This window comes from Rhinolophus ferrumequinum, chromosome 14 (assembly GCF_004115265.2).
Source record: "Rhinolophus ferrumequinum isolate MPI-CBG mRhiFer1 chromosome 14, mRhiFer1_v1.p, whole genome shotgun sequence".
In the NCBI taxonomy this organism is placed as follows: domain Eukaryota; kingdom Metazoa; phylum Chordata; class Mammalia; order Chiroptera; family Rhinolophidae; genus Rhinolophus; species Rhinolophus ferrumequinum.
The window spans coordinates 5,282,942-5,301,178 of NC_046297.1; the positions used below are offsets into that span (position 1 = coordinate 5,282,942).

An 18,237-nucleotide genomic window follows, 5' to 3' on the forward strand; every position below is an offset into this window, starting at 1 on the left:
TTGGCATTTAGAGCTCAAATTTATTGAAAATATGTAACCACCTGAAAGCTCGAAACATTCTAGGTGCTTTCTTTTGACTGCCTTATTTTCCTGCCAGGTGTACTTCTTCATTTTTGTCTTCGTGGATTCCTTTGTGTTCCACTCCCACTGTTTTGAATAAGATGGACTGAGTTTCTTTTCACACCTGCCACTAATGCAGCGTGTCCCGATTGCGACAGAGACCCTCAGTGTGGCCGTCACCAGGAATCCATACACCTGGATGGTTTCAGTTTGAAGTGGGGCTTCTTGCGTGAGGCTGCAGACAAGAAATGTGTATGTTCAGGCTTCCACAGAGACCGCAGGGATCAGAAAGTCTGGTGGGGGGCGGTGTTCCTCAGTCTGTTTTTAACGAGTCCTCTAGATGACTGAGGCATGCTAAAATTTGAGGACCACTGGAGGTAACCCGTCCCTGTCAGGGTGCTGAGATTTGGGGATGGTCTGATGAGCTGCTAACAAGGAGAGAAATCATGAGAAGCGGGTGCTGTGACCTGGAGCAAAGGCACTCACGCCCCTCTGGGCCTTTGACACGAGGCAGTCGGACTGGCCGCAGTGTCAAGGTAGGGACCCACGATGTCGTGAGAAACAGTTGTCAGCTATTTCTAACATTTCAGAAAGCTTCATGGAGATGGCAGGTTTCCCCCAATAGGCTGCAAGGACTGGCCAGAACACCCAGTTTTCCACTTCTGGGCCAAAATAAGCAACTCGATTGTGAGCTGCTCGTGAGCATTCATTGTCATGTTTCCAGGGCTTCATCAGCAGGGTCTGGCTCCGTGGGAGCTCTTCAAGTAATGTTTTCCAAGCTAAGTCACGTAAAAAGCAGCGTGAAAATACAGTTTACTTTGTGCCAGAAGCTCTGATGGACTTTGCAGAGGAAGATGAGGAGCTCGTGTTTTTAAGCGCGTTATCTACTGTTATAGCAAGTGTTGGATTCCCACAAACACAGGGTATTCACGATAGAGACCAGGTGGCCTCAGCCCTGGGCTTGGCTTGGCAGCTCCTCTGGCCAGTAGCCCAGTGTATTTATTCGCAAGTCAGTGTGGTTTCAGTTATCTGTGATTCTCTGCTAAGACTGGACGTGCTTCCTTTGGCCCTGGAGGACCCATCTGGGTCATGGTGAGACCCTGCTGTGTCCATGTGTACAGGGTCTGCTGGCAGTGCCAAATTCAGGAGGATGACGGGGGGTGCACATTTTAACAGGCTGGGGAGGGGAGAGCGTGAGGTGGGGCCAGAACCTCCCCAGTGCTGTGAAAGGGGCTCTCTTCTTCCTCAGGATGCTCAGTCTGAACCTGTGGTGTCTCCTTCAGTCCTGAATGCTTTTTGAGGGGAACAGATTGAGGACTCCTGCTGTGTTGGCCTGATAGAGGGGGAGAGAAATGAAAGAGGCTGCCTGCTGTTCCAGAAGGGAAGTGAATCAGCAGCGACCTGGTTTCCTTCAAACACTAATTATTGTCTCTGTGCTTATTTTTTCAAAAAATTTAACTATATTTATGAGAATTTGTGTGTTTTTTTTTTTTTTTTTTTTTAAATAAGGGTTTATTTGAGCCAAACTGACAGCATATGCTGGGGAGCAAGATCTCAAATGTTCTAGTGCCTCTTTGCTTCTGAGATTGGGAATCCACTGGCCATTTCAAAACCTGAACTCCGGGGCCAGACACGTGAAGGGGCGAGAGAACAGACCAAACCTTTGTTAGTTCACAGAACTCCAATTCTTTATTAATCACAGCTTGCTCACAATGACATACAGGAAATTAGCACTAATGAAGAGTAAATATGCAGGCAGCAACCTTCAGGAGTTGGGAGTTGGGGGAGAAACAACTTCAAAACTGTGATTGGTACTTATGGTGGGTATCTGGTGATTCTTAGTTGGTACAAATGCCCTGCCTACCCCCCTTAACTGTGTCAGCCCTCACAGACGGAGTGATTTTTTTCTTTTCAAAAGGCAGGATTGCCTCACACTGGGGAAGAAAGACCAGCTTGAGGGAAAGTCCGCAGTGTTTTTGATTGTGTGTGTGTTTGTGTGTTTTAATGCAACAACCAGCTCACAGTTTCCAAGTGAAAAAGTATTCAGTAGCATCATGTACTTGTACTATAGGTAAGAGCTTAAAATGAACATCATCAATCATGGCATCCACAAATAAGCCACCTGACACATTAATTCATTCCATCAAAAGAACTTAAACTAGAGAATTAAGCCCACTTCATGAAGAGTGATTTCACGGCTGCTTGAACTGTTTAAAAGGTAGCACTTTTAAAAGGTTCGGTTTTTTGCTTCTACCCAGATTGATCTCAGGTCTGTCCTGTCACTCGTCCCTTTCTAAAGCCAAAGCACATTTGTGGCACATAATCCAGTGGGAGCAGAAGAAGGCAGTGCTATGATTGGTGGATTTTCTTAGCCCGGTTTTGTTGTTTCTAGGTAGTAAGTAGATTATGAGCGAACAAATGTGGAGGTTGGTGTGGAGTCCTAACCCCTGTGATCTAGGGATGGTCTTGGTCAAGATCAGAGATGACAGCTGTCTAGGTCATTAGGCGATGGTGGATTTCTAGCACCATAGACTGTCTACGGACCTCATTTTTCTGTTGGAATGAAAACGGCAGGGAAGGTCATTAGACGTGGGGAGCTTTGAAAAGAGCAGACCTAGCCAATTCATTTGAGTGGAAAGACACAACATCAAAAGCCTGTTACAGGACATGTAAGATTATGAAATAACTTGCATAATGCAATACTTGTATTTTTTAACAAAAATGTAAGTATTTACAAAATAAGATCCAAGGTATTTTTTAAACATCAAGCAAAACATTCTGCAAAGAGACCGCATTGATTTTTTTTTTATTTTTATTTTTGTTTCTGTTTTGTGTGTGTGTGTTTTTTTTTTTTATAGTGAGTTCTTTTTAAACCATGTCATACATTTCCCATACTGATACCGCGTGATCCATGGTAATATAGGCAGGGGGATTTACTAGAGGTGGGGCGCGCCGTACCCGCCATCGCTTTAGCCAGACAGTTCCACCTGGAGTTCCTTGTTCCTGCGTACCTCCGCAGCGTGCCTCTCCTGAAAAACACCAAGGGGCCAAGAGATGTCAGATCCTTGCTGATGGGTCCACAGGGAACCAAGAAGGCCTGCCCACACCTCTGTGTTCTGTGTGCTTGATTGGAAGTAACCCAGTTTGATACCTACCTTTAGGAAATTCTCTCGTTTCCCAAGAAAGGAAAACACGGGGCCCAGTACACGTCACATTACAGAACATCTTACAAGCTCTTTAAGAAACAAACACTGTGTTTGACTGAAACTGTGACCAAAAGGTCATATGAATGAGAGAATTTTGAATTATTACGACCACTGTATAAATCCAGAGGATAACAACAAAAGGTCATCTTGTTTTCCGTCTCATTTTTAATGGTGGTTGTCTTTTCCCTTAAGATTTTAAGGGTTTTATAACTGACAGTGGGCACTCTGGGAGCACTGGAGGCAGAATGAAGACTTTTTGTATGCTCCCTAAACTTTTTAATTAAAAAAATTTTTTTAAATTTAGTTTTTTTTATATATTTTACTTAAAAATTACGGAATTTTTTATTTTGTTTTTCCATTACAGTTGACATTCAATATTATGTTAGATTCAGTTGTACAGCGGAGTGGTTAGACATTTATATACCTTACCGAGTGGTCCCCCGAAAAGCCTAGTACCCACTGTATGCGTCCCAAACTCTTCACCTGTTAATTCAAGCCTTTCAAACCTTGAGTCCAAATGACCTTCCCAGTCTTCAGCACCACCTTCTGCTACACATACTGGATGCTTCCGTTTAGTGGAACGGTCTTTTCCTGTAGTTTTCAATGCTTGAGATTCCTAGTCTTTTGCCTCCATATGGTCAGGATTGCAAACTCACTCTTGAGGCCCTGGTGGCAGTGGTCCCTTTTTCCACGATGATTTTCATAAGATTGCAAGCTAAAAGGAATCTCACTGTCCATTTGCTCACCTGAGGAGCTCTTTCCTTTTGTGTGGGAGTGATTTTGTTCTAACTTGTAGTGTGGGCATTTCTGTTCTGTCTCGTCTGCTCGGTTAGCAGATGCTTATATTTGAGCTCACCCTGGGCCAGGACTATTTTCTCATTGTTCCACGTAGAGGGCACCCCAGAGTGTTTTGCAAATGGCATGTGACGGGGTACTTACGTACATGGGAACTGCGCTCTAAAGCAGATTTGGGAATTGAACTTTCTGAGGATCTAGTATTTTATCATACCCCGTTTTGCACTGGATGATTATAAGCACATTATTTGCCTTGCATATCCCAGATGCTAAATAAATGCTTGTTAAATTAAAACTTTAGAATGCTAATTATCATTAGTCTTTATTTTTCTACGTAGAATATTGTTCATATTGTTATTTTTACCCCCAGTAGCTCCAGAAATTTCTTGTGGCTCTACAGATTCCTTTTGTTCAGGGGCAATGACCTTGACCAGCTATAAAGTAAATCTTGATAAATTATATTACTCTCAAGGTGTCTCTGCTTACAGGGTTCTTTATAACACTGAGCATTTATTAAGCACTTACTGTGTACCAGGTCTGCATGAATATGGATTTTACCTGTATTAATTCCCTTGATTCTCACAAACAATCTTAAGTAGCGGCTGTAGTATTGTTCCCATTTTACAGATGAAGAAACTGAGGCACAGAAAGGTTAAGGAATCAGCCCAGGAGCACCTAACTAAGAAGTGGCAGAGCTGGGATTCAGACCCAGGGAGCCTGGCTCAACAGCCCACGCTCTGAGCCACAACGACACAACCTCAACATTAGTGTGAGGAGGCAGTTTTACCGTTGTGTGACAAAACGTGTCTCTTCAAATATCGGTTCTGGGAGAAAAAGGCGTATGCCACACTGAACTTCCTTCAAAGATACAGAGTAGAGTCAGCAGGAAGTTGACGAGAGAAGGAGTTTAAAAGCAGTTTTATATAATTGGTTTCAATGAGCTTTTTGTGTATATTCAAAAGCCATGAAGAGAAGGGGAAATAGGCATGTATAGGGATCATGTCCTGTTTGGAACTGTCACAGGGAGGTTGGCATGGATGCAGGTCACGCTCCCTTTTGTTCTGCTATTATGAGGCAAAAGATGTAGCAAAATCTTCTTCTCATGCAGAAAGAAAATTAGTGCGAGCTGAGCTCTGATGAAAATTGAGAAAAAGCCCAGACCGTCACTATGCTAGAAAAAGCCAGAGCCTCAAGTCTAAACATTCATGTAAACTCAATTTTATAATATAATAGGAAACATCATTAGTGTTATTAGGCTACTTGGAGTACTCTTCTTATTAAACTCAAAATTAACTGTGAAGAAATGGATTTTGCCATAGGAAAGAACAAATATAATCTGTGAGCTTGAGATAACATGAAAAAAAAAAAAGGAAATTTAAATAAATTTTGAGTTTCTAGGAAAAGTTTGTTTTCAGGTATTTTAGTCAATCTATTTGAAAACTTTACATTCAATTCATCAAATATATACTCATGAAATTGTAACGTCACTTTATATAAAAATGTGGGAGAATCGAAGGCAGACATGCAGGAGGCATGTGATTTTCAACATAGTCTGTTTTTCTTATCAGCAAACTGTCTACAATTATCAGAAGAACTTGAGTCCAGAGATTTACTGAAGCAGCTGCAATACTCTAAGTTCATCAAGAAGGTAAGGCTCTTTTCTGATAATATTCATTTCATTATTGAGCTTCTCATATTTGCCAGGCACTGTCAGGCCTTCTGAACTAGACAGACCCCCACAGATCTAAATTTGCAATGGTCTCTGCAGTTGACCCTTTTCCTCCCATCAGCAGAATGGAAGTGTAATAAATATTGTTTTAGCATTCATGCCGCTCTTCCTTTGGCATGCACAAATGCATAAAAGGTGGTTTTAGGAAAAATTCTGATTCTCTAAAAGAATGTGATTAGGGGGATTTCTGTACAGGATGCCGAGAAATAGGCGGTCTTTTTGTTTCCTTGACCCTTAGCCTAAGTATCCAATGTAAGCAAGGGTGTGAACTACTGATAGGTGACTTAGGGTATCATCCCCATCTACGACGTTGGCCTCATCTTGCATTTAAACAGGTTCATTAGATGTGAAATGGGGATAATGACAGCATCTCCTTTCAGGGTTGTTCTTTGGGTAAATGCCATGGTACGTGCCAAGTGGCTGGCCTGTGATGAGCTAGCAGCCCAGGCTGGGTGTCATGCCCTTTTCCTTTCATTATTCACTGATCAGACACGTTCAATAGTAAATAGTTACACAAATGGCATTTGTGAATCAGAATGACAAGAAAACAAACGCCAGATGAGAAAAAAATGAAAGGCTACAATAGATGGAAACTGATAATGGTTGAAGTCTATGTCTAAAGAGTTATGTATCATCAAAGTCATCTTAAAAGAATCACAGAATCTTATTCCTTTAAGACAAAAATTTTTTTTTTATCATTTGAAGGTACATATTACGTGATACTGTTATCTTTAAAATAATGGCTTTAAGGTTTTCACCTGACCTTTCCTACATTGTTAGAGGTGACGAGATCTATTTCACGGAGACAGTCTCTCACTTCCTAGGTACAGTACTTCGTGGGCGGAAGGGGTAAAGGAGTTGTGAAGGCCGTCTGTTTCCTGCTTTTCTTCCTCTGAAAGTGCCTTTGCTGTTGGTTACAATATTATGAGCTGGGCAGTCTTGGCATTGGGCGTGGGTGATGCAGGAGAGTTATAAAAGCAAGATGTGACTCACTCAGGAGGAAATGGACAACTCAGCGAGGTTCAGTAGACGTCCTCTTAAATGACCTGCTAGCTTAATTAACATTCCCATTCCCTCCAGCCACCTTTCTGTCTGAGCTTCTAAGTGTTGACTTGCTTGAGGCTAGCAGTCTTTTCTCTAGTATTTCCATATACAGAGGATGCCAAAAAAAAGTATACACATTTTAAGAAAGGATATGACCATTAAAATTGTAATAATATATACTGAGAACAAAAGATGACTTCAAGACACATTTGACTTCTGCAATGACAAGAGGTGCTCAGAGTGGTTCCCATCAGCGTCCAGACACTTCTGATTATGGCAAACTACTGCTTGAGCAACGTTCACCAAAGTGTCCACTTGGATACATTTTTTTGGCACCCCCGGTATTTGTCCCTTCTCTTGTTGAACCATATGCTTGATCACAGCCAATGAGATTTCCAGACCTGTTCAGCTAGCTTCATTTGAAAATTTGTTTCATTGAATAATATTACAGTATGAAAAACTGAGGATAGAGAGAATGCTTCAGAAACATTTGATTAAATGAAGTATTATTAGCTATTGGGTGGATCAACTATAAAAGTTAGGGGAAAGTTCTAAAAATTCTACATCAAATTATTTTGCAGATGTCTTTAGTCGTCACTCCATTGTAAAGAAATTGAAACTGTAAATCATAGCTAATGTGATATAGGTGTGGATCATGCAAGAAAAAAAAAAGACACAGAACCCCAATTTATTGATTCACTTCTCAGAAACATCCTGGCCTACACCAAAAGATTGGAATTGAATGTATGCTTAAATGTTTACTGTTAAAAGTTTATATGTAATGAATGTATGTGTTATTGTTAAGATGATTATACCTGCTTTAACTGATTTTTCAAAATTAACTACTCATTACAGTTCCTGGTTGGTTGGGTCTGGTAAGATAGCTGCTACTACTCAGGGTTCCTGATGGGTCAGATGGTGAATTTTCTGCAGGATACTTACTATCTGGTGCTTCAGGGGAGGAAGAAAGTGTCTGTAATCCTTCCCACTACGTCTCTCTTATTTCTGTTTCTTGTACTATTCCGAGAATAAGAGCATTTTTAACTTCACCAGTGTATCAGTCATAATTGACAGACTACAGTCCTGGGTATGACGATTCATGTCACTCAATGTGAGTGACATAACTAGATCAGCCTAATGCAGATCTTTGTGGCACAGGCATGCCTTCTCCCACGCACTCTCCATACTTGATTATTTTCTATATAAAAAGCTGGAATATTGAGATACGGTACTATGGAAACAGGAATTAAAGTAGAAAAAAAAGAGTGTAACATTCTTTGAAAGAACAAAGAGCACTTTCATGGAACAAAGATAAAAAATATTTAAATGGAATTTATGACAACATAACAGCATATTTAAAAAGCCTTTAGCTCAGTGTTCTCAACTCTGGCTGCTTATTAGCACCTACTGGTAAACTTTAAAAGTAATGCTGATCACTGGGCCCCACAACAGACAATTAACTCAGAATCTCTCATTGTAAAGAGCTCTCCAGTAGATTAAGTGCAAATGGGATTGCTTTTGGTTTAGGCTTGCAGTTTTCGCTCAAGGCTTCGAGCTCACATGGCTAGGAGTCCAAGAGCTTTCTGGAACTGATCAGTGAATGACATCGAAAACAGCATCATGAGTTCTGTGTGAGGATATGCTCTGCTCAGATGCTCAATTGTGAACTGAGGCCGTGGACTGAGGGCTGGATGCCAGGCAGATTGTGGCAGAAGCTCACGTGGAATTTTATGACCTCTCTTGGCTGAGTGACAGGGCTGCGGGGGCTGTCCCAGTGGTGGGCACAGAGTGTGTTAGCCCCGATGTGGGTTTATTGTTACAGTATTCGCTGTCTGTATTGGCCACGTCACATGCTGTCTTATTCTCTGGTGTTTGGTGCTAGGTTATTTATTGCTGGATTTTACATTGTCTGCGTGGAGAAAGAGATGGTTGTTAAATAATTTTTATTTTTATTTTTAATATTGGTAATTTAAAAAAAATTTTTATTCATTTGAGTGTGTTTTTCCAGGACCCATCAATTCCAAGTCAAGTAGTTGCTTCAATCTAGTTGTGGAGGGTGTACTTCACAGTGGCCCATGAGGGGATCGAACCGGCAACCTTATTGTTAAGAGCACCACGCTCTAACCAACTGAGCTAACTGGATGCCCCAAATACTTTTTGATATTACACCCCATTTCTGTGTTTCTAAGTACATTATGGGATTGAATAAATATTCATTAAATGATTAATTCATTAATAGGTGTGATTTCAGTAGTAATCTTTTGCTATGGCAGATTTCAGAATAGCTTCTGTTATCTTGGTAGTTTCATGCATTTTCAGCCATGCTATTACTATTGATCCTCTTTTTCATTTCTAATTTCATTGCAGTAACTTCATTCAAAGAAAAGGCTAGATATTGGTCATAATTAAAAACTTTGTCTTATTTTAGAGAAAAGCAAAGTAAGTAGTCTTAGTACACACTCATACACCAATATGTAAACAAAAAATTGTACCAAATCTACAACGTATTTAAAATACATCAACTGGAAGAAAATTTGGTATTCCCTGAGGAGTACTTCCCTTTACTGAGAAGATAACAGATCTTGGCTGACACTGGTCAAAGATCCTACTAGATTTGAAAGGCATCTCTTTAGCTATGGAATACCAGGGAAACTATGGTCCTAAAATGATCTGGGCTGCGTGTTTAGCATGGGATAGAATACTATCATCTGAGGACTTAGGTCAGAATAAGCTATAAACCACTAGTTCTCAAACCTGGCTGAATACTGGAACATCTGGAGAGTTTAAGAAAAATATGGATGCCTGGGTTCCACCCCTGGAGACTCTGCAGCTTGATTTCAGGAATATCAAACGTGCCATAGGTGGATGATTTCCAGGACTAATTGTATGTATGTATGTATGCATGCATGCATGTATGTGTTGGGGGAGGAGACTAAGTCTTCGTGAGATTGCGGAAGAGTGCAAAACGGAGCTGGGCAGCAGATAGGTGAAGATAAATACACAGAGAAAAATAAGTTGCCTAGTAAAATCTAACACTGGAAATACTAGTTAAAATATGCAAATTTTATGAACTATTTTATAATTGAAAGCAATTGTGTATGTGTGTAATTCCAAAACTATTAACGCTCTTGAATTGCCAGTGATAAAGATCATACACTGGACACCAAAGGACTGAGAATCCTGCATCGATATCAACATGCCCCATTCCTAGCAATGCCACGTGATTTTTTTCTTTTTTTTTTTTATGGCTGAGATAAAGGTCAAGCCACAATTACCCTGTATAGAATGCTCAGTGGTTCTCTGCTGTCCATGGTACCAGCACCCCTCAGCAGGCATCTCCTCAGCTATGTGGAAAAGTGCCACCTGGGGCAAATGGAGGAAGACTCGTTCAAGGTCATGGGTATACATTTCAGTCAACGGAACTGTGCTCTCCTGTCTCAGCCCAGCACTTGCTGTGGTACTGCCATCTGTAACCTGCAGAGCTGAATTCTGGTGCCTCCTCCAGTGCTGGCCCGACCCACAGTGACACAGTTCTGAGTATGGAAGCACTAGCTTATATAAGTAAACTGACTCTCAACTTTGAAGTTTTGACCAAGCCATTCAGTGGCTGTTCTGCCCGGGTCCCCAGTACTTCTCCCTTCGCCTCCGAGAACCTCTCTGTCTGCCGCCGCGTCAGAGCACACATGCCCACGCCCACAAAGCTTGCAGAAGTTCCTTAAGAGGGCAGGTGCCCATGAAAATCTCCAGGAAATGAAATGTATAGATACATTTAGGTCTGCTGTCTGATTTCCTTTGGTTCCGGCCTGATATTTGTAGTTAGAGAATGGGAGTCAAAACAAAGAATCACCAGACTATCAGGATAAGGCTGCCTGATCCGTAGATGAGATGGGCCAATTCTAACAGGTGACATAAAGCTTCCTAAGAATTACACAGAAACAGGAGGCTGTTCTTTGTAGACTCTCATTGCCCTGATAACAGGGACAGGCCCATAACTCCCTGTATCTCCAGGGCCTAACACGTAATAGCGGCCAGTACTGGAGGGGAGGGTAACTGCTCAGAAAAGGATGGAGATATTCTTTTTCAAAAATCTTTCTCAGTGCCTAATCTAATGTCCGGAAATGGACAGAGCTAGACTACTCACAGCTCTATGTCCATTTTTAAAGGAAAGATTTTTGAGGGGTGGTGGTGATGGCGGTGGATAGATAGCATTGGACCCACAAAAAGGCAAGAAAGAACGTTTTCTGGAGGATCTCCAGCGCTGCTCATCCTGACTGATATCAGTGCTTTACATTCAGGGCGGTGAGGAGAAGGGTACCAGGAAACCAGAACGTGAGGCAATGAATGTCCCCTATTCGCTCCCCTTCCCTTTGGTCGTGCTGTTATTACAGCCGAGTGCCTCCACGGAGAGAATGGGCTTCCCACCATTCGTAAACATTCTGTCCTTTCCTGACAAATACATTTTCCCGACTTAATATCGATATATTTCATATGTATTAATTAAAGGTTAAAGTAGAATGAAACATGATTATATCTTATATATGTATGAAGTATTTAATGTTTCTAGTTGTGTGTTCCCCATCGATTGGTTCTGAAGGTTGGACCAGCAGTCATACATTTGGAAAGCACAAGGCAGCCTCCCTGAATCCATTCACCCCTGGAAAGTTGGACAAAAATCCAGCCTTCGTGTTGGGTCCTCATCTGTTGCTCTCTCATGGGTCAGTGTGGCCCTGGGAGACCCTGGCCACCAGGGACCTCTCCTCGGTGTGTACAGGTTTTGGACTAAGTCGCTGGTGCCCAGATTTGGGAGTCCACCCAGCTGTGTTGTGTGTGAAAGCAACCTCTGCTCGGGGCTCTGTCCTTACCTTTTCCTGCAGACGTTCGATAATAGCAGCTAGATTGGCCTCACGGTTTTCCTTAATTTGTTCCATTTTCAGGATCAGCTTTTCCTCCGCCATTTTGCTGAAGTTGTTGTTCTCCTCCAAAGCCTTCTGCAGGACTTCTCGCTCGTGCTCCCTCTTCTCCGCCAACTGTTTCAGCACCTGGGCCTCCTGAGACTGGGTAAGAAAAACACGTCTGTTTTATAAGCTGGTGGAATAATGACCCCGACTCCAGAAAGTGTTCTTTGCAAATGAACAGTACGTCTAGTCTTGAGCCCTGCTGTCTCTTCGGTACTTTAGAGTGTTCTGTAGAATGTGGTGAGCTGGGTTTTCAGCTGTGGATTTTTCTGGACAGGCTGTTTTAGAAGAAACACTTAACCCTCATTGAGGAGTTTTTGGTTTGTTTTTAATATGTTGCTGTCAAGCATTGATGCAGTGCTGTAGTGAATCACAGGACAGCAGCATCTAGTGAAGCCTGAGGAAAACAGGTGAGGACAGGGGCAGATTCCAGTCTTTTCCCTGCCCCAGTGTTTTCCGATCAGCTGTAATATGGATCCTGCAATGGACTTTTCAGCTTTCACCAATCATATTGCCAAACTCACTTTCTTATTTTATTCCATGCTCACCCCCGTCCCCCCTTTTACTGTGTGCCAGATTCCCTTTGGAGACTTGTCTGCAGGCAGACTTAATGTCCACGTGGCCACAGACAACTGGAAAGTCCTTGTTTGTTCTGGCCTTTCTTTACTATTCTGAGGTTACCTGGGTGAGCTTTGAAGCCCTGTGGCTGCCCAGTGGTTAGAACGGAAACATCCAAGCCCCGCATACCCCCGCACTCTGTGCGCTGCCAGTCTCTGCCCAGCAGGAGGCAGCGTGGTTTCGTAGTGGGTGTTCACCATCGCCGCACCCTTGAGAGCCATGTGGAGGCCTGGTACCTATTTCCAGAGATTCTGGCTCTGTGGCTCTTGGCTGAGAGCCCGGAATCTATGCTTTTCATAAGCTTCCCCAGTGCTTATAATGCAGGCAATCCCAGTCTACGTCTTGAAAAATGCATTGGCATGGGCTTTGGTGGCAGGCCTGTGTCGAAGTCTTAGCTGTGTTGGTGACTCGGGAAGTGTTAACTACTTTCCATGTTCGTTTTCTGCCCCACAATAACACAGTTAAGACAAGTCTTAGCCAATCCTGAGCTATCCAGGTTTAAGACTAAATTACTGCCCACTCTTTTCATTGTTTCTGGGTAATTCCTTGGGACCGGCTGGTCCGCTGAGATGAGCCTTCACAGGAGCAAATGTGAGTGAGTACCTAAGCATGGCCTGTGAAGTATTGATTACCATTAAAATCACTAGTAGGAAAACATTTCAGCTGGTGGTCGTGGTTGTGGGGTCTTACTGGATAATCTTGCTGTATAAACAATATGCAGTCTGACAGGGGAACAGACGTCTCTTCAGAGAAAATTCCACTGGAATGGTAAAATCAGACAGCCTTAAGAGTCTGTGTTGATGTGTTCAACACAGTTCCAAAGTTTATCAGGAAGGTGTTTAGTGACTCACTGGAGATTAGACAGAAAATTCTGGGAACCAGCCCCACTTCTAATTTTAACCCCAACATGGTTTCGCGGACATCTTTAGTGGACCCAGCACGTTCTTGCTTTGTTGTAGCTAGCCATGAAACCAATATGAAAAATAACGAGGAAATGTTAACACAGAATAAGTTCAGAATCAAATGAAGCCCTTCTGGAAAAACGTGGACAAATATTTTTTAGCTGGTTGATCCTCCTCCCTCTAGGTGGGATTATTGATAAAGCGTCCAATGTTAGTTTTGTTTTTGTTCTGCGACCAGGACTATTGAATTGTTTCAGAGAGGCAGACTGACTGAAAAGTTGTGTGTGTGTGTTTCAAGTCTCTCTCTGAAAAAGGTCTTTGTGGAATTATGATGATGGTTATGTTTTTGGCATATGGGTAAAAACATTACGTATCTCATCGGATTGTTTGTAAGCACGAAATGAAATAATGTTTGCAAGGTATTCAGCAGTGTCTAATCAAGGGTAAGTTAGTACTGCGAAAATGGTAGCCATTATTATTGCAAGTAAACTCAAAACCCTTGTGACTGGGACATGACAGCCATCGAACCTGCTGGTACAGCTAAACTCAAGTGGGAAATTCTGCCCCCCTCCTGTGTGCAGGACATTTGTTCAGACTCCTTTGATTATCAACGGTAAGTGGATTCAGGGGTCCTCATGTTTCCTTCCTTTCCGAGCTCCCTCCCCTGTACCTGCACTTGTCCACTGAGTGGGCTGTACTGATAGGAAATTTCATAGGGAAGTGAGCACCTCAAAGAAAGAGCAGGAAACAACTGAGCCTTCATCTCCGAAAATTCAATTCAATCTACATAACCGCCACTCCAGGCAACTTTTTAGAGGGAGAGAAGTCTGGGTTGTCACAAAATGCGGGTGCCATGTGTCAAAGAACTAAAGATTGGAACCTAGGTTTCTCTCTTCATGGACAGGAAATCGTGGGAAATAACTTCAGGAAACAGAACCAAACAGATCAAAATAAAGCAAAACAAAACTTAACTTTTCAAAATTCTCTATAACAGTGCTTTCCGGTGGTTTTCCTCTGTACAGTATGTGTCCATCAGCCAGAGCTGCTAAAGGCAGGTAGACACGTGAAACTTTGCTCAGTGTGGTAGCAGGGCCTTCCCTTCCTTTCTCCTCAGTGCGTCCAGATAGAAGCTACCTGGATTTTTTTATGGCCATTTCTTGCGGAGAGAGTTACCACGGATAGTTATCAAGAGGCAACTGCATAATTTTTAATTTCCAGATGCTTGAATTAACTTTGGCATTTCGTTAAATTGTGTTGCAACTTAACGTTTATATTTGTATTCTTAATTTTCTTATGTGAGAGCCAAAGACAGCAGGGGAACAGGCCTGAGCAGGGAAGTAAGGTTAATATAGCCCCGCACACCTGTTCCTACTTCTTGCCTTGATGGGACACGCCTTGTCTGTGTGAACAAACTCCCACGGGCTCCGCTGTCAGTCATGGAGAGAGGCCTGTTGCATTTACTTGAGCTGCGTTTGCTTTTGCTGCCACTGGTATTTTGTTAGCACAGTTAACGGGGTGAAACGGAAACAGAAGGCAGTATATGCGTGAAGCCACTGCTACATGCCCAAGACCTGCCACACTCAGGGCTCCTCACTTCTGTGGGTGGTGCCATTGTTTACAGACTTGGAAGGGACGGTTGGCAGCCACCATTGTCGTAATTCCTGCATTGGTAGGGCCTAATAACTATCTGCGTTTCACGTGTTTAAAGCTCAAGTCCATGAAAAAACTAGACGATGAGAAGTCGATTAGGAAATGTATTCCTCCCCGAGAGAATATTTATGGCTCCCTTTTTTGGTCCTTCCTCATCTGTGCTCAACTCTTACATTCTTCTCAGAGCTCTGGGTCATGAGGGCCTTCCCTCGGTTCCTAAGGCTGCTGTCACTCCATTGCTGCAGTCAGACTTCTTCCCTCTTTGACAGCCGAGCGTCCAGATACCGCTCGCTATAACTTCTCTAACTTTATTCCTGGGAGAAATTGATTCTCTCGCAAATCTAGCTTAGCCTCGCCGTCATAGGAAGAAAACTGGTTCTGGTTCCAATATTTCTATCAATGAGCAAAGAACCATTTAGTCCAGAAAACTACAAAAAGATGACATGAAATGAGTATGAGGATGCAGAATAAAAATGTGAAATGTGACAAAGTGGAAGCATTTGCCTTCCTTTTAGGAGTAGTACTATTACATGATTGACTAAATACTCTTACTTTATTCCTTACTTGCGTAGGTTAGCAGAAAGCAATCTTGATTGCATGGACTCCCAGGGAGGGTGGAGAGGTGGGATTTGCTGAAAGTGGTTAAAAATAAATTGTTCAAGGGAAGAGGATCTGGCCGTGGAGGAACTTTTCGGAATAGCATGTACCTAACTAGAAGGTCACTGAGAAACCGAAATAGAAAATGAGGGCATGCTAATAATCAGCTGATATAATAATGCACATGTCAAGGCAAAGTATTTATAGAGCCAAAACATCCAACATGGTGTTCTGGGAGATGAAGGAACCTTCTCCGTCTTGCTGTTGTAATGTCAGAAGCACATTACTGCTGAACACCTTTTCTAGGCGTAAACCTCCTCGCACTGAAATGAGTATGTGAGGCACGTGAAAGGAAAAACAAGGAGATGGGGAGAAGACTTATTATACGTTTAGGAGCACTTGAACGTTTTCCGAAGAGGTTCATTACCATTTCTTATATTACTAAGAGTTTAATTACCGTACAAATGAAATGGAAGATAACTTTGAGCTAAGTGGTTTATAAAACTCATTTTACGTTAGATACGCATATGAGATTTAAGACTACATTTTAGACAGTGCTAGTGTTCCATTTGTTTCTGAAGCAAACACATTTTTCTATCCCTTTATTTTCTTGTCCATTCTGATCACTTGGACGTATTACTTGCCATCCAGAACCATTTATCAGATACTAGATCTCCTAGCACCTACATGCTTTTATGGAAGTAGGTTAGATGATGTCTCTAATTATTGGCTTTAATGTTAACAATGAAAAAACATTAACCCAATTAGTCACAAATAATGTCTTATTGAAACATGACAACTGAATATACTTGTGTAAAACCAAAGGGTACAATATTCATGTTTGTTGAAGGATCAGCTGCAGAATGAGAAGTTTAAAATGATTAAAATTCAAAGACCTTTAGAATGAGCCCTTCTGCTAAAGCCTATAATGCATTTACTGTGATTCACTCAAAGCAGAACCAGGGGGTGACACACGCGAGGAGTCTGTGGCCCATGTGTCACATTCTCTAAGGAGTAGAATGCTTCCTGAATGTTGAGTAATCCAGCACTTAATAATCCAGTTCAGAATCCATTGCTATGCAAACCACCCCCTTTTCTGGGATTCGACTTGAATTGCTATCTACAGTATGAGATGCCGACAAATGGAAAAGGTAAGTCTATCACGTTTGGTGACTAATGATCAGTTTTATGCTATTTTATTAAAAATAAGCAACACATCTTTCAGAGGTTCAGTGATTTTGGAGTTGATTGTGCCAATATTGTCACTATACCAATTTGTATCTCTCGGGACTACTTCGTTAGAATTCTTTTTAATTTAATCTATTTTAGTGTGAGATTTTTATCACTGTCATTTAAATGTGTAAGTTTTCATCGTTTTTTCATAATACTAATTTTTTTCAAGCCACTTTTAGTTGGGTTGACCTATTTATTTATCTGTTACCTATCAAATGACATTTCTTTGTACTTTGATAAATAGTATTCCTAATATTTAAAAATATTTATGAAACATTGTATTGGAACATTTTAGTATTGGCACTAATGAGAAACTTCTCTATAAAATTATGAGTTTGCTAGATCACCATATCTGTGAGGTCAGGAACTGGATGTGTTTTTATGCAGAGACAGCTAACAGTGCCTTCATGGTGCTTATGTATCTTTATGTAGAGTTAGTAACTGTTCTAATTCTCACAATAACGCCATGATGTCGATGCTGCTATCAGTCTCATTTTACAGATGGGTAAAATAAGGCATAGAGAAGTTAGTGACTTACTCAAGGTCACACAGCATTAAGTGTTAGAATTAGACTTTAATAATAGACATTCTCTTAACCACATGTTCTTAACCACTGTGCTTTAAAAAACGCTCTTAAACACTACTCAGTTGAGGATGCCTGCATAATTTGTCGTCCAAACTGGGACACTAATGAGATTGAAATAATAATAATAATAATAATAATAATAATAATAATAATAATAATAATAATAATAATGGTATTAAAACAGCAGGAGTAAGCTGGAGTTGTCCTGGGCTCACTGGGGTGTGTGCTGAGCTTCACACTTCTGCCTCTCGCTAAATAATGTTCGTTGAGTGGATAAATGGATGCACGGATGACTAAAGTGCTCCTGTCATTTCCCCCATGTGGGTCAGTTGCAATATGGAAACTTTGATTTCAAGATAGGAACTTAAAGAGAACATCATGAGAGAATCTGGTCTCATGGAGATGAACACTGATTCCCAGAGATTATCAAAGAGGGGAGAAAAAGCAGGGAAAGGTCTTCTTTTTTAAAATAAAAGAGTTCCACTAGTGAATCAGTGGAGCATTAATTCTGGTTCAGAGGAGCCTGAGGGAGGATCATCCCACTTAGGAACCAGATGGTCACATGGAGTAAAGAATATAGGAAACTGCCAGAACACTTAGCACAGTGAATTCAGGTCCACATGGAGGCGCCTCCATGGCAGCCTTCCAGCTGTAAATCCAGAAGGCCTGTAACACAGCCGAGGTCACTGGTTCCCAGATGCGGCCCCTGTATTCCCAGAAGCAGGCCATTCAAGGGGGATAGGGTTTGATATGCGTTTTATGTTTTAAAAGCCCTATCAGAAATCATGTTTCACCTCTGTGCTGACGTCTATCTTTCTATTTACTTTGAGTTAGAATTATGCCAATCTAGTGAGAAAATGCT

The 18,237-nt window shown here is 41.7% G+C and overlaps 1 protein-coding gene across 2 annotated transcripts in view; it reads right to left on the reverse strand.

Moving 5' to 3' along the window:
- Positions 1-1,726: 1,726 nt before the first annotated feature.
- STMN2 (stathmin 2) overlaps positions 1,727-18,237 on the reverse strand; it is a 44,846-nt gene continuing 28,335 nt past the window's right edge. For both annotated transcript variants that reach the window (XM_033126791.1, XM_033126792.1), the window contains exons 4-5: positions 11,697-11,888; positions 1,727-3,089 (exon numbers count right to left, since the gene is read on the reverse strand). In XM_033126791.1, coding sequence (XP_032982682.1) covers positions 3,030-3,089; positions 11,697-11,888 — 252 coding nt within the window. In that variant the 3' untranslated portion in view covers positions 1,727-3,029. The remainder of the gene's footprint in view (positions 3,090-11,696; positions 11,889-18,237) is intronic.